Source organism: Aedes aegypti, chromosome 3, assembly GCF_002204515.2.
Source record: "Aedes aegypti strain LVP_AGWG chromosome 3, AaegL5.0 Primary Assembly, whole genome shotgun sequence".
NCBI lineage: Eukaryota > Metazoa > Arthropoda > Insecta > Diptera > Culicidae > Aedes > Aedes aegypti.
In genome coordinates this window covers 404,917,689-404,942,501 of record NC_035109.1, presented here as the reverse complement: position 1 = coordinate 404,942,501, position 24,813 = coordinate 404,917,689, and the positions used below count along the sequence as shown (strand labels likewise).

At 36.8% G+C, this 24,813-nt stretch overlaps 1 protein-coding gene across 1 annotated transcript in view; it reads left to right on the top strand.

Annotated features, from left to right (window-relative positions):
- Window positions 1-24,813, top strand: part of LOC5566694 — a 35,822-nt gene extending 11,009 nt beyond the window's left edge. The window contains exons 3-4 of the mRNA XM_001651052.2: window positions 6,394-6,857; window positions 23,063-24,813. Of these exons, the coding sequence (XP_001651102.1) occupies window positions 6,394-6,857; window positions 23,063-23,220 (622 nt within the window). The 3' untranslated portion in view covers window positions 23,221-24,813. The remainder of the gene's footprint in view (window positions 1-6,393; window positions 6,858-23,062) is intronic.

The following is a 24,813-nucleotide window of genomic DNA, read 5'->3' as shown; positions in this document are numbered from 1 at the left end:
ATGTCGTGAAATTGATTTACGATATCATTGTTTTCAATCTTTTCATCAGATATTGCATTTTTTTGAAAATAGGCTGTTATTTCGATTGACCATCTTTGGCAGGGATGTCATTTTTCTAGAACCTACGTGATTCAAAGTGTGATCCGAACGCCGAACAGCGCCAACACTGAACAGTCTCCGTGGTGAAATTATACAACAAGGATCGAAGCAAACAGAACCTACACAACGGTCAGCAAATCGAGAAATACAATTTGAGTGAAGAACTAGCCGGATTATTCACACAAATAAAGTCAAAAAAAAAAAAAAAAAAGGAATAGGGTCGATGTACCAATAGCCGCATAGCTAAGAACAAATATTCGTATAAAATCGAAAAATAAAGCCTGCGGAATTATTTTTACATCATCTGAAAGCTGAAGGCTTTGTGGGAAAATTATGAAACATACGAAAACTCATGTTTTTGTATTTATTATCGCTTGTGCCACTATAGGAACACATGTGCCTATAGTTGCACTATTCCTAATTTCTGTTCCTATAGTAGCACTAGCCTCACGGAATAGGCAAAACACAAATCAAAACCGTATTTTTACAAAACATTTATATTTTTCCCTTGAAGTGTCGATCAAAAGCATTCGATTGATGTAAAAAAGTTCCTGTTTAATAACAAAAAAGTTTCTCTTAGTAGTGCTACTATAGCAAGGCTGGTAGCGAGTCATTTTTTAGTGACTTGGTCACTTTTTTGAGGCCAGTCACTTTAAAGTCTCTTTTTTGAAGCCATTTCAACTAAAGTCACTTTTTTCGTCAAAAAGTCACTTTTTTTCACTATTTTGAGCTACATTTTTGGGAGAAAATTATGAATCGGCCTGTTTAATTTAAGCTAAGTTTTAAGTTAGCAGGGTGTCTACTACCTGGTAAAACCTGGAATTATCAGGGAATTTTATTCAACCTAGAATTATCAACAGATTCCGGCTATATGCAGGGAAATTACTTTGAACCAGTAATTATTATGGCAGAATATGTCCTTTTTGTAAACAAAATTTGTTCAATTAAAAAAACTTTTGGCTACGCCGCTATTACAACACTACTTGAGATATTCAGTCAATTAATTATTAGTTATTTTTATTATTCCGAATAAGACTTGTTTAAATAAGGAAGTAGGACTTAGAATTGCAAAAATGGAAAAGGCAAGTACGATTCTCAGTTCCACATGAAATAAATTATTTTATAGGAACAGATTGAGGCTTACAACAGGTACGAAAAATAGTATATTTTCAGGAAAGCAGATCTTTTTAAGGCTTGGATACTAGTTCAATGCATATCTCTAAAAACTGTTTATTTTTAGTTAAGGTCTCCAAAGATATTATAATCAATATGGTATCTACAGTCACTTTTTTGCCTTAACCTTGTCTTTCCCATGGTAGCTCCAGAGCTCCATTAATTTTTGACGAACTTGAGGCAAACCGAACCAGAGGAATACTATTAGATTATTTCTATATTTTCCAAAGTCAACTAACTTTTTGAATTGTAAAACTATTGGTAACCAATCAATTTACTGTTGCAAAATAACCAAAAAATTTTAAACTGGTTTTGAAAAAGTAGACTATTTGAAACATTGTTTGTTGAATTACTCTTTATAAAAACGCTTTTTCATAAAGAAACTGTCGATTGAAGTCGTCGGAAAGCGATAGTTAATCTGCTTGCAGTGAATTCTGGTGCAACATTCTAGAGGCTCCAGAGAAACCTTCAGAGACTATTACGTAACTATTTATCCAGAGATTCCTTCTGGAATAATTTCAAGAACTCCACCAGGAACGCCACCAGTTTTTCAATAGAAGCTTAGAGGAATTTCTTCTGAATTTGGTACTAAACATTTTAGAGCATTCCTACGCTACTACCTCCAGTAATTTGCACAGAGATTACTCTGAAGAAAAAATCTCAGTATTTCCTCCAGATGTCTTTCCACTGATTCTTTCACAGATTTCTCCAAGCGTTACTTCTAGGATTCTTTCCGCAGGTCGTACAAAAGTTCTTCCCCAAAGGTTTATTGCAGAGTTTTCGAAAAAATCGTCATTTTTACAAGAAACCCTATAATAATTCCTACGTCTTTTTATATTTAATCCAGGCATTTTTATAAGGATTCTCTCAAAAATTCATCCACAATTACTCTGCGGAATTGCTCAAGCTAGTTAAGCAAATTCAAGGTATTATTGGATAAAATTTTTCCAAGAATTCCTCGATTAATGGCATCTGGGATTCATCATTAGATTCCTCTAGAAATTTCTCCAGCATTTTTTATTATCATAACAATTTACCAAGAAATATATTCTTCAAGAATCCAAGAGATCTTTCAGAGATCATCGTAGGTATTCATCATTATTACTCACACAAGTTTCATCAGAAATTACACTAGGATTTTTTTTAGAAATTCTTCGCAAATTTTTCAAAATTTTTCACAAATAAATATTTTTTTTTTGGCATTTCCCTGAAGACAACCCAACTAGTGGATTGCAAAAAGGTTGTAACAGATTTTGTTACTCAGTTAGCGCATTTTTTCGAACAAAATATGTTATAATTTTGGCGGGTTAGTAGTTAAAATAACAAAAAAATATAATACAATTCCTTCCATACTGAACAAAATTGATACAAAATCTGTTATAATTTAACCCTCTAATACCCAAATTTTTGTTTTCGATCTAAATATAATTTTTCGTTGTCTAAAATCATTCTAAACACGGTTTGGGCAATGATTTATTTTTCTTCGCAAATTTATGAATTTTGGTTTTTGATTTTTATTATTTTTATTTTTGAACATCCCTATCCTTTTCAATTTTTTTTTGAAGCCTCTTCTGGTTACTGATTTTTGACAATAATAAAAATTAGAGTTTTTACTATACTTTTGAAAATATGATTTTTTCCTTTTTTTTTCTGGAACATTTTTTATTTTCCGTGTAACTAACGGAAAAACAGATTTGAAATCATTTCAATACCATCAGGCTCTTCTTCTGTGATAGGTTCATCGTAGAAAAATATGAAAGGTACGATTTTTTATAATACACGTTAAATGAATCCTAGGCATTTGAAGGTTATATAAGAATACAATTTTTCAAACAATTTTCAATAATACAAAAAAGTTTAAAAAATCATAAAAAACTTTTCTCATATGCATGTTATGAGTCAAGGTTTAAGCCAAAAATAAAATCATTTTAATTTCCGAGCTACGAAAAAATACACAAAATTCCAAAGTCAACCATTTGTTCTTCCTTAGTCGTCGTTTAAAGGACGCGGTTTTAAGGTAATAAGAAATTTACGGCAAAACGAGCAGATACTTGTCGTAATTTCACGAGGAAGTCTTAGAATGTGAATTCGACCACACGTACCTCCCATTAAACTTACTGATGAAAAATTTCATTGTCATCCAGGCTTATATCAACCATTTATTCTTCCTTAGTCGTCGTTTAAAGGACGCGGTTTTAAGCAGTATTACATTCAAATTCGATTTTCTGTCATCATATTTTATTTGAAATATTGATTAATGCATAAAAATATTGATTTTATGAGGTAGAAGAGCTGAAGTTTTAATGGAAATGTGAAATGACAAAAATTCTAATTTTACAAATGTTCCAAATTCTTATTAAAATTTACAAAATAACATACTTTGGTAATATAAAAGACACAAAATTTTGAAAAGATTGAAAATCTGCTATAAAAGGATTATGTACGAAAATATTAACAATGAAGTTTAAGGTGATTATAAAACGAAGCCAAACTTTGAATTTTCAAGTGCACAAGACTGGAGAATCTGACAACAGTTCGCGTTGAAAATCAATCAAATTGCTTGCTTGCTGGTGGTGACCAATGGGATAAATTTTCAACGCAGAGCGCTGTTTAGTTCTCAAGTCTTGCGCTCTTGAAAATTTGAGGTGTGGCTTCGTTCTATAATCACCTTAAAACAAATGTAGGCAATATCTTGTAATTTTGGAATTGAATTGATATTGATCGTAAAACAGTATAATAGAATTGAAATAAAATTGATTATGACTTGATTTTCAAGTCACTTTTAGTCACTTTTTCGAAAATCGAAAGTCACTTTTTAGTCACTTATTTCTCAAATCTGGTCACTAAAATAACTTTTTTCGGTGCCCATTTTTGCTACCAGCTTTGCTATAGGAACAATAGGTTAACTATAGGTGCAAGGGAGCTAAAGTTTTAAGCAAAACTATTTATTTCGATCCTTTTTTGAACAAAATCGAGCTGTGTGTCAATGGTACTTAGATGAACAGCTACTGATCTTCATGTCAAAAATTATTTTGCTACGATTACCAGCGAAACGGCCGTAAAAAGCCACTAGTGCGACTATAGGGGACCGTCCACTAAGGGAACACCGACCCTACGATTTATTAGGCTGTAGTCCCAAAAATAATCTAAACTGCAAATCTACTACAGAATAAGCTGAAGCTGTTCGGTCATTTCGCGAACGCAATTTTGCATAGCTGGTGCGCTATACTATATCAGCGCAGCAGCGTGTATATATTCAACTAATTTCTTTTCGCCTCGAATGCAAGCAGTTGGTTTGCAATTGTCTCAACAGGTTAGCGTGGCCCGAATATTGTACATGATTTATGGATGCCTGTTTCCTATGGGTTCCCAGTTGAAACATTAGCATCATGATTCGTTGCTTACATGCTCACTACAGCTCTATTAAAGTTATGCATTTTCGACCAAACGGCATGCGGCCAAATGATCCTTTCGGTCAAACGGCGTTCGGTCAAACAGTATTCGTTCAAATTACCCAGAACCGGAAACGGTAAAACTTTTAGCTCTCGATGATTTGAGGATACTTTGTTTGTGGTAGCCAGAGTCTAATCCAAGTTCCCCGGATTTGGATAACGGACAAAAAAGAATAAATCCTTGCAGGATTGTCTAATCTGCTTACGAATTTGTTCAAATCTTAACCAGAGCGACTTGTATGTAGCCTCGGTGTTTACCTTTTTCAGCAACACAACTAAAGTTTTTTAGTCTTAAATAGTCTGTCCATGGTTATTGAAGAACATGAAAAATGAATGTTGAAAAACTACAATGTAACGCCTTGGCTGTGTTTGTGCTTTTGGTTTCCTGCGTCATGCTATAGGTGTCTGGATCTGATTAGCGGAGGGTCGAAATTCTTTTCGTAATGAAAATTTGCTTGATATGCTATGGCATAACGTGTCATTGTGCCTTCCCGAGCAGAAGAAAATAACTACTGAATACCAAATTGAGGTATTCCATACCAGATAATTTCCAATACTTACAACCTGAATGAGGTATGAATGAGCCCTGCATAAGAGGTAAAATACCTCAAATAATACCTTCCGCATATTCTGCAAATACCAAGCTGATAACTAGATCAGGTATTGTAATACCTTAATAATACGTGATAGATTTTCATATAAAAGCAATTTTTTCAATAATAGTTCAATACCTCCAGCAGTCCTCAATAGCTATCGAATACCAAAATGAAGTATTTTTTATAGTTTTAAACATGTTTTTCAAATACCATTATAATACCAAAATGAGGTATTGACAACTGAACAATACCTAATTATGGTATGATACCAAAATAAGGTATGCATAAGTGATTGCGAGTTATTCTTTCCTCCTCGGGTTTACAAATGCAAATGACCAAAGAAAGCGCTCAGGTAATAATTGTGCAAGTACTCATAGAATTAAGCTGAGAAGCAGGCTCTATTAAAATGTAAATCTGACAAGAGGAAAATGTTCTGCCCTCTAATAAATAATGTGCTGTAATGTAATAATATAAATGTAAAATGGAGCGAATAGAAGCACTCTCCGACATGTTTGAATGTGTACAACTTAAACCGTGTGGTTGAAAAACAATTTTACTAGTCTCAAATATGGGTCGCATCTTTGTTTGCTGAGTTCATAATTGCTGCTCAAAAAGCGTACGAAGATGAATGAATATGTTGTATGTTTCTATTCACCCCGCAATATGGCGAATAGAAACAATGTTCAGGAAATATCAATAGTTTTTTCATTGTGATAGAAAAATAAACATTTCTTTCAAGTGCTTCTTGAAGAAATATCAAAATCTTTTAACTTAGTGAAAAAGAAATATTAAAAATTATTTTAATACTTGTTCAAGTTAGAAATCTGCAAGAATGACGGATGTTTCAAGCCATCTAAAATGGTTAAGATTTTAATAATTCCTCCTAGTTTTTTTTATGAGATTGAACTGAACTGAATGGAAAAAAATGTTTCAGTACGTTTTTTAAGTTTATTATTACACTATAGTAGCATTTCTTACTGTAGGTCGCTTTGTTCTTATTCGCCCTACTTTTTCTAAGATCCTTTCGAAGATAAACTTTCGTTAAAACAACATCCTCTCATTCATCATTCCAGTTTCATCGATCGGCAGCTGGCCGCCCAAAACGATGCCCTCAGCAAGAAGTGGGGCTTCGATTTCACCGCCGGCGAACCTCTGCAGAATCACGAACAGTACCAGTGGGAGCGGGTTCCACCGACGTCGGCTCCGGCCTGTTTCACCGGAATGGTGACCCTGACCCGAGGCGCCCATCGTGTGCCACAAAGTTCCACAATCTCCGAGGACCTGCTGGATCAGCGTGCCGAGCGAGAGAATGCCAGCCTGTACCGTCATCCGTCGTCCATCAGTTCGCCTGCATCCGTCTCCGGATCGGACTCGGAATCGGACTGTAGCTTCGAAACGGTTAGGACGCATCCGTTGGTGCTGCGAAGTGAGACCATTGTATCCATCAACACCGCATCCACCACGACCATCACCAGCAGCAGCACACCGTCTTTCCCAGCGACGGTCAACCGAGCGAAGCGACAGCAACGAATCACAGGTGAGTAATTTCCCTTTATTTCCTACTCCTTTGGCTCGCAGTATGCAACCTTAAGAACAAAGACGAAAAATTATGAAACGTAACGTCAATAATTAACCAGAAAAACACTCCCAATTTAAACGCGATTAAAGCCAACGACCAGCGGTTGGCTTCCTCCCTTGAAGCGTGAAATATTGGTTTCCTTTCCGACGAAGACGCGTTCCTTGTCCCTATCTTGAATCGCTCCTGAAAGATCCTACTGCACTCATTCAACGGTACATCACTCTCTTCGGGTGTGGGGGTGCACTATGGAATGAAGGTTTTTCGGTCACGGCTGCTCGATTTTTTCAACGGTTTTTTGTTCCACCAGCACGATCATATGTTCTGTTCATACGGAACTAACGAACGAATTTCCATATATTCCACCCTCGGGATTTTTCCCTCTTGTGTCCTACGACTGTTTCGTGCTTGGTTGGGCCCCCGTCGAAAGGAAGGAGACCGTTGAAATTAATACCATCTAGGTTTTATCGCTGAGTTGCGCGCTGAGCGCAAGACAAAACGATATCTATTTTCTGGTTTTGGTTGTAAACTCTCGCGACGCGAGCTGGCTTTTGTTCGTCGTTTTCTTCGCTGCGGATCGACAAATCGAACCGGGGAGAGTTCCCTCGTAACTACCAACTTGAGAATAGCAATAATTGGAAAGAATTTTCTGCATTCTTCCGGTGAGCGTAATGTTATAATTATCGGTTTCATTGCGTTCTCGATTGTGTTGTTTGGCTGCTGCCTTTGTTGTGGTTGGTGGGGTCAGGAAGAATGGAACGCTGTTGACTGTGGTTTTTATTGGTTTATTGACGGACGCGAAGCGCATTCTGCGCAGAGTGGAGTTATCAGAGGGCGCCGCCATTGAAACGAGCCTGAGCAGAAAGGTTTTGTTCTGCGATTTTGGGTGAATGGCGTGTGTTCTTTGTGGTTGGGTTTCTGTGGTTACCTTTACAGTACATAATTGGAACAGATGGCAAAAAGTGATTTTTGTGTGGCGTATGGTTTTGTAGAAAGATTGACTATGCATCAGCTGTCATGAAACCACCTATCCATGTTCGAAAGCTAAAGCTGTTACTAGGAACTTTCAAGTTCAGTGATAAATCATTTTATTTATCCTTTAATTAAGGGAGCCGGATCCTATGTTTGGCACCTTTGATTCACTTCGGCAGTTGTTTTTTAGTTATTGAGGAAGCTATTGAGTTCATATTTGGCCAAATATATAGAATTTTAGAACAATCATAACCGATATCTATCAGGTGACGGCTGTTTGGGCACGTCAAGAGTTAGTCGCGTAGTGTCGTAGCGGTTGTTTCAACTGGCTAAGAATTAACACTACGGACTGCCTGTTCCGGTGGTACAAGTCCACCTCACAGCCACCTAATTTATGGTGTGATGCGTACCGTGACTAGGAATGAATGCTTTGGGGGGTCTAAATAAAACCTAACCGCTAACGGAGCCTGTGGAGTACCAGGGCGCCCTCTGCAGTATTGTGTCCTTCCTGTGCTACCTGGAGCAATGGCGCAGGTGACCTTGTGTTTCTCCGAGATAATCGGCTGCTCTTCTTCAGTTTATAGTGTGAGGCTAAATAAGGTAGGATTATAAATATGTTGCTTTTTAATTTAAATTATCACCTATATGGTTCAGCATTATGCATTTTACACAGTGTATTCTGTGCTTTTTTCACCGTTGGCGACTTTCAATAGATACCGATCTGGATTTTTCGCTGCTGGTCTTTTTCGTGCTGAGATTTCAAAAAGCTTAATCCTGTCTAGTTTGGGTGGTGGCTACGGTTAGGTTAGCTCAGATCAATCTTCAGCATAAAGCAACGACAAATCTTTGCAGACTCCTTCAAAATGGTACAGCCCAAGTGGCGCTAGTTCAAGAACCCTACTTCCGTAGAGGGAACTTCTATCTAGGTAACCTTGTGGACCCAGTTTTAGCTACTTTTAGCAAACTTGAAACGGCAAATTCGCGCTCCATGCCCCGGGCATGCGTGCTCGTTAATAAAGCAATCGTTGCTACATTCATTTCTGAATAAACTACCAGAATTTTATGTGCTGTCACAATTGATGTTTCTGTTGGTGACCTCAACAGAAATACGTCTATTGTTCGGTATATTTACCACATTATGAATAATCCCCAACGGATGACTTCAAAAGAGTTGTCGTACACTGCGTAACAAAAGGCCTTTCACTGATTGTGGGCCGTGATGCCAATGCTCATCACATCATCTGGGGCAGTTCAGATATAAATTTGAGAGGCTTCAGTCTGATCGCCCAACCTGCATGGTATCTACCAGAGAAGAAGTGTGGATAGAATTAGTCACGAGTTGACGAATTGGCATGTATCAGATGAGGAATCATCTGATCATCGCTACATCTTCTTTGGACATTTAAATGTAACTGCGCAGACTTTGCGTTTTTAGAATCCCCGGTGAACAAACTGGAAACTCTACACTGGATTGGTTGCGACCGAATTTCATGGATATTCTTCGTCCATTGTCCAAGTGATTTGGATGATGCCGTTGATACTACAACATCCTACACTATGGAAGCTTTTGGAGGAGAAAGTCCTCTGCGGTCTGTGAAGACTACAAGAGGGACCCTATGCAGGGTGTCGACTACCTGGAAAAACCTGGAAAGTCAGGGAATGTCAGGGAATTACACTTGAGGTCAGGGAAAAAAATATCAATACTACAACATTAAAAGTCAGCAAAAAGTTAATAATCATGATGTTCACTATCAATACGAAATATCGAAAAAATGTGCAATTCACCATTGAGAAAATGCTCTTATGCTTAATAGAGTAAACTGTACTTTATTGCATACATTTATACATACTTATGACACATTTGTGGTATACGTACCATGGTAAAATTATCTTGAAATGAGTTCCATGCTGATAATTGTCTTTATTCAGGATAGCCTTGGAATAATTTTCTTGATGACTTGTACCATGGTATATGTATCAGGTTATCTGTCCAAGGTATTATACTCAAAATTGTTTGCTTTTTAACAGTTCTCTACGAACAACTACTTTGAAATTGGCGTGGATCGTTTTAAACATATTTTGTTCTAAAGTTTCCTAGACCAACTCATTGCCTAGCTTCGCGCATTTTGCTGAAAATCTTTAAAAAAAGGGAATTAACTCCATCCAATCATGTCAATCTTTACAAGTTAGCTATCCAAGTGAAACTGGTGAAACTATTTATAGAGAAAAACCAATAAGGATTCTAGTATTTAAGTGAAGATGAATAAAAGCCGTATTTTAAAATTTCAAGAGCACAAATCTGGTGAATCAAACAATCATTCATTAAAAAAAAAGATTGTGGTTACTCGCTGGTGGCGCTCAATCGATATTTTTTTCAACTATGAGCGCTGTTAGATTCTCTTGATTTTGCTCCTGATGATGGTACGTTTTTTCGGTTGAAGCATGAAAAAATAAATGAAAAATTTGGCCCAAAAAGGCCTATGTTTCATATATAAGGGTATGGACAGGATATTTCCTGATTTTTTCAGGAGCTTAAAGATATGCCGATTTTTTTCCCAATACTCAGGAAATTCTCCAGAAATACTGAGGATACCTCTCGAAACTCCTTGATTTTCATCAGGAAATCCAAAACATCATTGAAAAGCAGAAATTTCAGAAATGCTCTATGAAAGAATCTGCTCGATAATCTATTGGCGTTTGGTGAGATTACTTGGAGATACTCATACAAAAGTTGTTAGAGGAGTACCTCGGACCATTTCTGAAGTCACGACAAATTCAAGAGGAACATCAGAAAACTTGATATTAGCGCATTATTAAATCCTTTAATGCATTCAGTTAAGAATATATAGATAAATCCCTCGGGGAGAAAACCTACGTAATTCATATCGGAATCCTAAAAAAATAACTAAAACAAATTACCTGTAACGAAACATCGTTAACAATTATTGAAAGTACCCTAAGAAAAAAAATGAAAACATTTTTGGAAAAAATTCTATGTGATTCCTGAAAAATCCTGAATTCTACGAATTCCAAATGCTATTCATGGAGAAACTCAAGACTGAAAGAAATTTTCTAACAATTTGTAAATAATCATGGAGATGAGGAGCTTCTAGAGGAAATCCTAAAAGAGTTCACGGAGAAATATCTGATAAAATATGTTTAAGAATTTCGATAGGAATTTGTTAGACATCGATGTGGAACTCCTTGAAGCAATTCTCCAAGAAAGTTCTTTGGCAATGGCTAGCTTTTTACCTGGGAAAAAATGGCCAAATTGCAACATAACTTTCTTCCACTAAAAAGCATGGTGGATGATCGTAATAGTGTTGCGTATTATATAAAAAAAATATAATAATGTTTAGGCAGGAAGGAGTCCAAAATTGTCGTTTATGCCTGAAATTTGTGAAATTATATCTGAGGTAGTTCAGTAGCTGAGTACATCTTTGTTCATACGAATTTTCAAATTTGGAAAGTAATAGATACTCAATTGCTCAGTTTTATCATATCAACTAGAATAAGCGCTCTAGAATGTTATCTGACAGGTATATTTCAGTAAAGTTGAACTTTTCCTCAGTTTGTACGTTCGACCTATAACATAAACTATACATCGTGCAAATCTTTGGATATGTATCTTCTTGTACAAAGCCTACTTCAATTTAACCAATTCAGTTATCTAGAGTTTTTCTGGAAAACGACTGGAAGGTCAGGGAAAGTCAGGGAATTTTGTTTTCAAAATTGAGTCGACACCCTGTATAGGCCAAGGAACCAACAAGAGGTCGAAAAGTAACCAAACAGGAAACAAGAAAACAAAACGAAACCTTATAGGAGCCAGAAGATAAGAATTCGATTCTTCATAACATTAGATCAGACATTTCTCTAAGAACTAAGACTTTTTAGAGAACTCCTCGTGACAATACGACAAATATCTGTTTCTTCATGATTTTGCCTAGCAATTTCATCAGAAATGTATGCAGGTATTAGCCCACATGTTCAGATATTCCTCCGGAAATTTATAGACGAGTTTATTTAGTAATAATTTTCTAAAGGAATTTCTCTACGAATTTTGTTTAGGACATCTCAAGAATCCAACCTGGATTTTCCTAAGAAAAACAGAAATGAAATTTTTCAAAGACTTTTTCAGAAGTCATCTAAATCCCTCGAGAATTTTATCAAGAAAGTCCTAACTCTTCCAAGATTTTATCCAGTGTTTCGATTTTCCTGGCATATCCTCTACGATTTCCAACCAAATAGTCTTCTACAATGCAATTTTGAACTTCTTTAGAAATTATCAGGGATTTCTTATAAAATTGTCTTTCAGTGTCAATATAAGATTTCAACTAGGGATTTCGCTAGATATCTAGATTTCTACAGAAATTCCTCCAGTAATTGTTTGAGAGTTTCTCAAGTAATTTTAGGAATTATTTCATGAAAGTTTCGATGAAAATGCCTAGGAATTTTTCTGGAAAATAAATCTGCAAGAAAATCCTAAAGTAACCTCTGACAAACTTGTGTAAGTTTTAAAGTCACCCTTAATTAATAAGGATCTATGAATTAATTACTGGAATCTTGAGGAAGTAACGGAAGATTTGCCAGATAGGTCGATACAAGTTTGACGTTGACTCTATGTCTCCTCCCCTTCAAAACTTTCGGGCCGAATTTGACATTTCGAGGGAGCAGTCCGAAAAATATTATCAACATTTGAAGCTTTCCAGAAAATTTCTTTACAAATCTGATGAGTTTGTTTTTTGTTATCCCTTCCCTTCGGCCTTGAAGGTCGATGGGACAAAAAAATTAAAAAAAAAATATTTCTACCGACCTAATAAAAAAAAACAGAATCGAATCTCAGGATAGAATTACGCAGGATTTTCTAAAGAAATTTCTTGAAAAACATTGAATAGAATCTCTATAAAAATTTGTGTAGGAATAATCGGCGGAATTATTGGCAAAATTGCTGTAGTATTAACTGCTGTGAAAACTTAAATAAACTCAAGAAATGTTTGGAAAAAACTGCAGGAATACTACTTCGATAAAATGCTGGAGAAGTTCTTAGAAAAAAGTAGATTCGTTCGACGAAACCTTTAAGGAATTTCCGATTTCTAGGAGGAAACGTAGGAGAATTCTTGATGAGTCTTTTGAAACCTTTATAGTCCTTCAAAGGTTATATATACAGGGATGACCGTAGATATCTTTAAGAAGCCATTAATTGATTCATTCAGAATTGTCATAGAAGATTGCTTCATTTGTTTTTCCAACGGCTTAAGTTATTTCTTGTAGAATGAATGGTACAGCTGCAGTTAGACTCCCAGGATTTTCACCATGGATATTCTCAATCGTTCTCCTCACGAGCTAGAGCTTTTGGGGTCACCATGTCACGCTTTACTAGGCATGAGCATACCATGAAAAACCTTGTCGTGTCTTCCAAGAACAAGTACGACGGTGAGTTTGTGTGTATATTGAACAGATGATAAATACAGTCATCTCCATAACTCAATATTGAAGGAACCATCGAGTTTGGGAGGTATCGAATTATAGAACACCATATCAGTGCAAATGAGGATCAAGGGATCATCAAGGTAGCCATGAAAACTAACTTTTACTATGGTTACATGATCCTAACTCGATATCGAGATACGCGATATCGAGTAATGGAAATCTGACTTTAGTTTAATACATTTTTCATGCTATCTGCTGATCTTGTTTATTTCTGGAATCGTGGGTAGATCAATCCTTTGACTGTCCTACCCAGGTGTATTTGTGCGTAGTACATGTCCTATCTGCCCTACACACTTCCCGCGCCACTGTTCTGAAGCATTTACTTATGCAATTTTCACACTGAATAGCACTGCCTGGTGGATAATTTCTAATCAAATGGTTCATCACAGGTTGAACATACTTTAGCCTTGATCAGAAAAAACAACTTTGTTGAAGATGTCATTTTCATGATTATGCAATCACAAACCTAGATATTTGGGTTGGAAATATTGCATACTCAGCAGCACTATCTAGTGGAAGAATTCCTAACTAAATGTGGCCCCTCACAAGTTTGTACTTGACACACTGAACCATTTAGTCGAAGACTCCATCTTTCTATATTTTAATTTATGATCTAATGAACAACTTTGCCAAAGATGTCATAATGAAGATATTTCAGGATCATTTTTCTAAGCACTCAGCATCCAAAGATATATGCGTTCAAAAAATTGCAAGATCACAAGCGCTGTATTGTGGAAGAATTCCGAACCAAACGGCATATATCACATATTAGACTTTGGTCTACTAAACAGTTTTTCCGAAACACAATTCGATGGCCACAGAAAGGTGCGGATGTTTACAAAGTTTTATTTGTCCACTTACCAGTTGGTAACATTGGACTGAAGAAATTTGTCGTAGACTCTATCTTGCCTAGCTTTAGATTTATAATCAAAATTACTCCGCGTGTACTCAGTACACGATGCGACCGCTGATGTAATATTTTTTTGGGCGACTGACGAAAGGTTAATCCACGAAACTATGCAAATTAAACTCTAGAAACTCCGTGATTTCGTTATAGATTGAAAGATTCTCAAGGATTGCGACACATTTTTACGATTCTATCAGACTCAGTTTTCAAGTACAGGTATTCTTCGATATAATGTGCATTGTATTTCTGATACTTACGTTGTAACAACTTAATGGACACAAATTTCGCAGGTTTGGCTTGTATTGCTTGTTGTTTTAAAAACTAGTAAACCCTGAATCTAAATACTCTGAGTCAAATCCGATTTTTGTCGGCATCAAGTATTGAGAATGAGAAATTCTCTAGATAAGACTAAACAAGTTTCCATTCTTCGTTTCAAATCTCTGCTACACGAAAAATGAATCCACATTCATTTCAAATCTTCGAATCAGACAAATCCACAACTTCTATTCATAACACCCAATACGGAACCAATCGCTGAAGTGCGGTTGAAGAAATGACTCATTACGCAAGCGTCTCACCTACTTCACATTATAAATACCTTCCATTATCTCAAAACCGCTTGATAAATGTCCGCAACGAAAAGAAAATAATTCAAACTGACCATTCCTAAAGGCCCTAAAGTGATTCATTCGATATGCTTTGTTTACAAATTAGGAATCCTGCAACAGACAGACGAAAAAAAAGTCATACCCCAGTGAGTCATTAGAAAGGGATCCTGAACAGTATCGATCTTATCTCTCCAGAAACCCGAAAGAAAAGGAAACAAACCAGGACCAGCCAGAAAGCAAGGGCGGAGATAATTGATGATAAACTACCACTCCTTGTGTGTAACTTTCTCCTTCTTTGTTTGGTCCTTCTGGAAGTCGTCGTCATCATCGTTCTCGAGGGCTACCTCGCACAGTTTGTTGTCCTTCCGGATGACCGACCGACCGCAAAGCACCGCAGCACTTATGAGGCCGTCGTAAAAATAGGACACTCAATATGTTCGATGAAAGCAATGCGAAATATGGTTTTGCCTGGATTACACACCCGAACATGGAGATGTACAAGCCAAGATAAGAGCATAACGGATGGTGTGTAGCATATGTCTGTCCCTCGAGTTCCGACTACCTTTTTGCGTTCAAAAGGGAATATGCGTATTAATTTATGGATTTTGCCACCTCGGCATGTGCCACGTCCGAAACGGTAGTGACAGATGTTGTTCGAGAATGCACCCTTTTTAGTACATTATCTAAGCCCGCATATAGAGAGCACATGCCACTTGGGCCTCGGAACCATAAAGATCGTTTGGTCTCTCGGTCCAGTAGTCTCATCCATTATGCATGAGATGAAATAATGTACCGATCAGGCACGGGCCTTTCGCGATCTCCAACAGCTGACGACGATCGTTGCATGAATGCACTTAAATGTTGCATTGCGTGTGGAGGAGGCAGGAATTGCTCAAAGCCGAAACCGATTCTCGTTTATGATGTGTGTGGCGTGGCGTATTTTCGGTGGAAGGTAATTTGGCGCGGTCAGTCTGATCGGTATCTGGTGGGGCACATTCTTGTCATGAATTTTGATCGCCGAATACAAAAACCGCATATGGTTGTGTCTAGGCTCGTTCAAATGCGATCACGAGTGCGCGCCTTTTTTATTAGATGCGTACCCGCTTCCGCGCTGAAGGTCACCTAGTCTATTATCCAATGATCATCGCATTAGGAGTAGTTTGGGGGGGTCCACTAAGTGGCGGTCCGCACCATGATCTACACATTTTTACGAGTCTCCGCTCTTCTCTACAGTGGTTTGTTTTTCTAAGCCGGCGAGCTCAAGGTAGGTTTTTGTTCTTTTTACCTGCGTTGCGTGGGGAATACCTTTCCCTTTTGCCGGTGGTTTGTATTGGCGACCCCCTCAAAAAGGTGACGTCGTATTTATGTTTATTGTTCGGCGTCGACTTTTGGCGGGAAACGAACACGTTGTTTGCGCTACTAATAAAACATGACGCGTGTTTCAGATTGTTTGCGACGAACCAATATTGATTTAATCAATCAGAAGCTGCTCTATAAATCCAGGAAACATTTTCGGTAGTCGTCCACAGTGAGGGGGAGCAGATGCACATATTGAACGCAAGACAGCTGTCGTCAGGATTTCGCTGACGGTAATTGTAAAGACCCCCTTTCTCTTTTTCGTCAATTTTAAGTCGCACTTGCCTGTCGTACTCTACACGTAAGCGGTTCTGTCGTTTCGGCACAAACAAAATCCACCTGGCTCGCGCAGGTCAAACCGATTGCGGTGAATCATATAATTTTCATTCGATGTTTCAATGCTGGTGTCCAATGCTACTTGCTTTTTGTTTTTTCCACTGGCGCTGGAACTGGTTTTTCGTCCTGCTGCACGGTGCTGTTTTTAATGCGGCTTGATTGTTTGTTGTACATGCTGTTTGGTTGCTTTCGACGTGCAGACGAGAATTAGGTCAACGTTGGTTGCAGTGTGCCGGTTCGGTATTGACCAGTAGTCGAATCGCTTACACGAATCTCGTAAAATGATTTATGTAACACTAAATTGTTTGCAATTGATCATTGCCTCGAGATCATTACAACAAAAAGATCATACATTAACTGAGACCAGGTTAATCTATAAAAAAAGGTTGAAATATTCTCGATTCAATCAATTATCCAAGAAAACACCCAAGCAGGATTGCTTCTGGGCGAATGCTTTCTCGATATCGGATACAACTTTGTGCAAAAGAGTCACTGTGAGTTTTCCAGTTTGATAAGCATGTTGATTCACATCAAGACGCATGTGATGATCGATAATGCGTTCCAGACATTTTAGAAGAAAAGAGGTCATACTGATTGGTCTAAAACTCTGCGCTTCTTCATACGACGCACGTCCTCCTTTCGGGATAAACTTTACAGTAATATCAAGCCAGGCTCTCGGAATATACCCGGTAGCAAAACTGCTTACAAGTAGCTTTTTCAAAACATGTTTGATAAACTCAAATCCCTTTTGGAGCAGAACAGGATAAATCCCATCTGCTCCTGGAGATTCGAAAGGAGCAAAACTATTGAGTGCCCATTGAATCGATTCAGTAGTTGCGATACCAGAGACTCATAACTACATGAAAAGGCATTTGGTTCATCCGTAGATGCTATGTCTACACATCAGGGAAAGTGTGTATTGCATAAACATTCTAAAATTTCTTCATCAGAAGAAGTAAAGTCACCATTACGCAAGCGAATTTCGTTCACTTGGAAAGCCTTAGATTTTGCAAGAATTTTGTTCAGCCGACTGACTTTACTCAAACTGGAAACATTTGTACAAAGGTTTTTCCAGCCGGCTCGTTCACAGGGTGTCGACTCAATATTGAAAATAAAATTCCCTGACTTTCCCTGACTTTCCAGTCGTTTTCCAGAAAAATTCCAGGCCACTCAATTAATTAATTTGAACCAAAATTAGTAATCCAAGAAAGATACATATCCGAAAATTTGCATGATGTAAAGTTTCACATACACATCGTACTAATATTCAGTTTATTCATACTGGGTCGTATGAATAAACTGAAGAAAAGCTATTACTTTACTGAAATATATTTGTCAGATAACATTTTTTAGCGTTTATTCAAGTTGCTATGATTAAACTGAGCAATTGATCAAAGATGTACTCGGCTACTGAACTACCTCAAATATAATTTCACAAATTTCAGGCATAAACGACAATTCTGGACCCTTTCCTGATTATACCTCATTACAACTTCTTTATATAAGAAGCAACACTATTACGATCATCCACCATGCTTTTTCCAGGTAAAATTCTAGTCAAAGCCAAAAAACTTTTTTGGAGAATGGCTTCAAGAAATTCCACATAGATTTCTCAGAAATTCCTCTTGAAATTCTTAAACATAATTTTACAGATATTTCTTCAATACTTTACCATGACGATTTCCCCTAAAAACTTCTTATCTCCAGGGTTTTCTAAAAATTGTTAGAGTATTTCTTTCAATCTTGAATTTCTCCAAGAATAGAATTTGCATTTTTCAGGATTGTTTCAAGAAAACGTCTAAAGATATTTTTCAGGAATCACATAGAGTTTTTCCCAAAATGTATTCATTTTTTTCTTAGAATATTTTTAATAATGCTTCACGATGATTAGTTACATGTAATTTATTTTAGGTATGAGTTAAGGATTCCGATATGAATAACGCCTAGGTTTTCTCCTCAAGGAGTTTATCTAAGTATTCTTAAGATGAAGATGCAACAAAGCCACACCTAAAATGTTCAAAAGCACAAATCTAGAGAACCAAACAGCTATGCATGCTCCAAACATGATCGATTGGTCACACGCTGATGATGATTAATCAATCCAATTCTCAGAGCGAACGATTACTTGGTCCACGAGATTTTTGCTGTCGAAAATTTGGGATGTGGCTTCGTTGTATCTTCAATTTAAGGTGATTATCAACAAAGCCAAATTTCGAATTTTCAAGCTCACAGATCTAGACAACCATTCGCGTTGAAAATTTGATGGTTTGGGTTCTCAACAGCTTGTTTCAAACAATATTCCTGAAATTTCTACTTTTCAATAATGTTCTGGATTAAAATAAATCAAGAAATTTGGAGAGGCATCCTCAGAATTTCTAGAGTATCTCCTGGGTATATCGTAAGAAAAAAAAAACTGGTAATATCTATAAGAAAGCTCCTGATAAAAATCCTGAAGAAAGGCGGTACTATCTGAACAAACTATTTTCAGAAAAAACTTGGAACAAAAAAACAAGAAATATCCATATCCTAATATCTGAAACATACGTACTTTCGACAATTTTTTTTTTATTTTCTCATGCAGAACATTGAACCGAAAAATTGTACCATCATCAGGAACACAAAACTAGAAAACCAAACAGTGTTAAGAGTTGAAAAAACGATCGATTGATCACCACCAGCCAGCAACCATTTTTTTTTTTCAAATAAATTATTGTTTGATTCATCAGATTTGTGATCCTAAAATTTTGAGATACGGCTTTTATTCATCATCACTTAAATACGAGAATCCTTATTGGTTTTTCTCTATACTTATTTTCACAAGTTCTACTCGATATTTTGAGCATACTTGTAAGGATTGATACAATTTGATGTAGTGAACTGCACTTTTTTCAAGATTTTGTGCTAAATGCGCCAAACTAGGCAATTAGTTGATCTAGGAAACTTAACAACAAAATATTTTTAAAGCAATCCACGCCAATTTAGAAGAAGTTGTTCGGAGAGTACTGTTGATGCTTTTCAACTCAGAAAATTTGAATTCTGAGGATAAATATAAGCAGTTAAGTACAGTTTACTTCAGTGGTCACCAAACTGCGGCCCTTGAGAAGGTTTTGTGCGGCCCGCGAATGGATTTTGAATGTCAATGTGATGCGGCCCGCATGTTATAATTTTTATTCATGCTGGTGTTTAATCCTTTGCTCTTGCAACTTTGTTCTTGGAAAGTCAGTCATTGAAATCATGTAAAATGTTTCTACGTTCATGCATCTTCATGGCATAAGGAGTAATATGAAATTGACTTTGACTCACTCAAAGGTTCAAAGTTTCTGAAAAACCTGATTTTTCTTTTAGAATCTTGAAGGCACGGCTATGGGCCTGCAAAAAATCTTTAAGTCTCTAAAAATCTCTCTTCTGAACATATTTAAGTTTACAAAATTGAACCAGGATCTTGGTCTTGCAAAGGTGTCCGCAGAATACTGATTTTTTTTTTAAATTTTGACTTCAAACATGACTTTTTCTGTAAAACATTGAAAATTATGTTATTCGAATTTTTTTACCATGGATTGCTTTCTGAATTGTTGAGGAGCCCGAACGTAAAGAAATGTACAGTATTGGACAATACATCTGAAACTTTTTCGATCTTCCATACAAAATGGTCTACTTTTGTGGGATAAATCTCAGTTATTTATAGCCCGATATGAATAAAATTCACACAGCATGTCGTACGTTACTTAAGTGTAAACATAAATTTTTAAGTATTTAAAAATTGAATACAAACAAATAAAAAAATATATGGATTCGATTGAAGTGAATTTCGCAAAAAATATTCAAACGATTTATCTCAAAATATAAGAGACCTACACACGTATCTTCAGCATAATTGTTAAACTCATCTGAATGTACAACATTGCTGAAGATACTATCAATCTATTATGTCAATTTTTTGGTTTGTGTAAATTTTGAAATTTATTATTGCTTTTAATTCGTAAAAGAAAATAAAAGTTACAAATATATGTTAAAATTCAAGATATGTTAAAATTTGATATGAATTGATCCATAAAAAAAAGATAAAAACCTCTAAAGTAGACCATTTTGTATTATTAATCGAAAAAGTTGCAATTGCATTGTCCAATACGGTAAGAGACATATTGATCGTATTTGATCGTATTTAAAAAAAAAATTCAATGTGAGTTTTTTCGTCATGAATTCTTTCGTATTAGCTAACATAGTTTATTAAAAACATGGCATTTTTTTCTTTCACTTATATCTTTGCTTCCAAACCCCTTTGCTTTGATCATAAAGTTCCCAGAAATGTATTATCCGTTCTCATATAAATAGTAATTTAAAGTGAGCTGTTAAAATTAATCATAAATCTTGCAGCCCGCGACTGATTTTGAAAGAGTTAAGATGGCCCGTGTAATCGGTTAGGCTGAGGACCACTGGTTTACTTTATTATGCATAAGAGCATTTCCTCAATGGTTAACTGCAATTTTGAAAGATTCATTACCCTCTTTATTCCATATATCGTATTGCTGACTTAGCCTGACAATATCATTTCAGACAATCAACTCGTTTGATGTTGTAATATTGATATTTTTTCCCTGACCTCAAGTGAAATTCCCTGACTTTCCCTGACTTTCCAGGTCAAAAATTGAATTCCCTGACATTCCCTGACTTTCCAGGTTTTTCCAGGTAGTCGACACCCTGATACTATACTAATTGTATGGAAGTCGAAAAACAAACCAGTCTTCTAAGAGTTATTCTATTTTTCCTGTTGAGCGGAAAAATCACTTGAAAATATCGTTTGGAAATAGCTGAATTAAACTGAACTCAAAACCGACAACATCACATCACCAATGTCACTTCGAGAACCTAAAACATAGTAAAGTTCAATTTCCAGCCTTTTCTTAGCTTTACTGTGCAAAATTGTTTGCCGACGTTTGTCCTACCCATGGTTTGGAATGTGAAGGCGCCTTTGCTTCAGAATGTTAACCACAGTCGAAGTTCTACTCGATATTTAAGGGATCATCGATTCATGGAAATATCGAGTTATGGAACAGATATTATTTGGAAAGCTGAAGTTTTTCCCGGAGATCAAGATTATCAAGAAAGTAGGTTTTATCCACAGAATTTGTTTATATAGAGAAGCGCGAACACTGCAATCAAAGTTTCCAATTGAGCTGTCAAACGCGATTCCAATCGTGCAATAGAACTGTCAAAGTGCTTCCAAAACAGCTGATTTGAAACGTCTTGTGAAAAGAAGAATCTTGGGGATCATGAGCAAAACACCAGCGGTATTTGGGGATTCCTAGCGTAAGTGCCCACGGGTTTCCTAGCGATGTTCTAGTAGGATCTTACAAGATGCTGGATAACCCTAGAAAGTTCCTTAGATTTTTCAGGTGAATTCAGAATATTCTGAGCTAAATCCTAGCAAGCTTGTGAGATCTTGTAAAATTTTACGCTATCCTGAGACTTTTCAGCGGATTCTTTTCGTATTCCGCAAACATCTCACGGATTTTCGAAAATTTCCAGCGTGATATTTGAGTATTTCCAGTAAGATTTCAGCGGAATGTTAGGATTCTCAAAATTATCCTGAGAGGTTCCTGAGGTTCACTCAAGAGATGCCAATGGTTTTTAACGGTATTCTGAGCATTCATAGCAAGACCGTTAGGATTATTATAAGGTTCATGGAATTTTCTGAACGAGATCCTAAAGATGCATTAGTGGTTGTCTGAAAATTTCCAGTAGATTTTTTAGGAACCTGAAGGAGATGCCAGTGATCCATAGATTTCTAGTGTGATTTTAAATGTCTTACAGACTACTACTCCAATTGGAGCGTTATGTTTGGATGGGAATTTAAGTCTTCAGAAAGAAAGTACTCTTTTTTCAACGAGCACCACGTGATGTATACAAAAAATGAATTCAACTCCATTCCAATTGTAAAGATGCAGTGTTAATCTAGTAGGTACTAATGGTTGTTTAACTAAGATTCCTTTCCTTTCCTTATGATTGTAAGGACAATCAGCTGGCTGAGAGTGGTCAGCTTATATCAAGGCTCATTTGCTAGATCTCTGTGGAATTTTGACTATATTGATACATATATTGTAGGAAATCTCACGCAAGATTTTATCTTAACCCAATTCCCTCTTTTATAAGAAAAAAGTAATATTTATAGATACGCCACTCCCCTTCTATAGTCCTATACAGCTAGAAATTTATTGTGCTTGTTTCACGTTATACCAAATATGATTCGGAGTTTTTATTCCCTATCTACTAATTCTCTCACTCACTATCACGCATCTATCACAACGTAATCAACGTACTGTGTTCCCAAAACAACCATAAAAATGCAGAGGTATTCGCGATCTCTAATGGAATCGGCTGTCATATAAATAAGCATTATCTCTCTCGTTGACCGTAAGAACTACTGTATACTGCCAGCTGATCAAACCTATTCTGCAATCTAGAACCAACTCAATAACCACAATCTTTCCCTATTTCAGACTACCTAAAGGAACGCAAACGTCTTTCAACCGGAGCCCCAAAGTCCACCGCCGCCAAGAAGGCCCGTCAGATGCTCATGACCTCCGCTTCCCCATCTGCCGCCTCCAGTATCTCGTCGTCTTCGTCAGCGAATGCAACAGCCCAGCAGGACCACTAGAACGGGAACGAGCACAGAATCCAAACGGCCGTGCTCGATCTCAAAGACTGTTTAACTTGGACCTGAGGATGCTACTGACTTTGTCGCAGTGCCGGGGACTTTCCCCCGGTGCGGTGACAATCTCCAGCATACGCGCGATCTCATTCGAACACAAATCTAAATTTTGTAACGTCGGTAGACTAGTAGATAACTATATCGTATAGGATTACGACCATTTTAGTAGACGGTGAAATATCCAGTAAGGAACAGACAGAAAACTAACAAAAAGATTACTTTTTCTTCAAGAAGTCAACGTAAGACTATGGATCCTGTCGAAGGTTACGGAAGGTCTTTCGATGCAACAGCCATGCTTCAATTTTAATTGCTTATGCTTAAAACCCGACTAGATTGTAAGAATTGTGGAGCTACAATTGGTAGTAGCATATCTGAAGCCTTTTGGGACAGTTCACTGAGTGGTACCTACAATTGAACTAGCAGGATTTGGTACAACAGCTTTCCTTTGTGAACTTTACCCAAGTAGGTGAAACATTGTCAAGATTTTACCATTGTAAATATAACTTATAAGTTGACAGTGAACTTCATATATAAATATTTTCCGATTCCTTACCATTTATGATTATATTTTTATCGATCTGTTGTGTTACTTGTTTGTTTCAAGTTTTCCGTTGTACGAAAACTCAAAACACACAAATTCGCAACAACTGTGTATAGTTTCAACCTATATTCCGCTTTAATTTTCATAAGTGTACATTTCTCTGAAACTTTCCTGAACATGTGATTCCGGAAGAACTATCTTCATAAGTTTAGTTCTCCTATGATCAAAGCCTCTGTTCCTTCAAAATGTTTTACATTGAAGGAACTTCAGCTTTGACCATCGGAATGTTATCACACATTCAAATAAGTTTCACCTATCGTCGTTCAAAAACTCCAAGAATGCTTATCATGAATGGCCATCACAACTCTTATCCACCACTCGAAACGATCTCAAAAAGATGCTCGTTGCAATATCCAACCCGGAAGACGTTCGGTCTTAGTAAAATATCTAGCAAACTATGGCAATAAAAGATTTTGAGTGCAATACAATCGTTTGGTGGACTTTGAGAGCCTTTCCAACTGCATTCGAACGACTTTTTGACCGCAAACAACGGGAGCGGGTGAACAGAAAAACCCTCTCGGTGCCGGGGGAAGCAATCTGCCGCGCAAACTAGAACTAAAATCAATTTGCAAGTGTGCCAAATGTCGTCACGGGTTGTTCCCGACCGGAGGAGGGTCGTACCTTTACTGTTTTTCATCTATCTGAATAGCGTTTAAGTCCTAAGAAAAGCCCTTCAAAGCAAAGAGTCAAGCTGTGTGAGTTCGATGTCCGGTACTTCCCGGTAGGTCGATGATCATTAAATTCGAGTAAATAATTATACTAAGCGTCTAGCTTCCGGTACATACTAGTGAACCGTACTCTGCATAAAGCATTGCAAATCAATTGGTTTTCGTTTCAAACAAAGTAATCTTATTTATTCTTCCTATATAAAACGTGTAGAAATTTGTCAGTTTATTTTCTTATAAATAAGTAGATGATTAAGAGTAACTTCTTAAGTT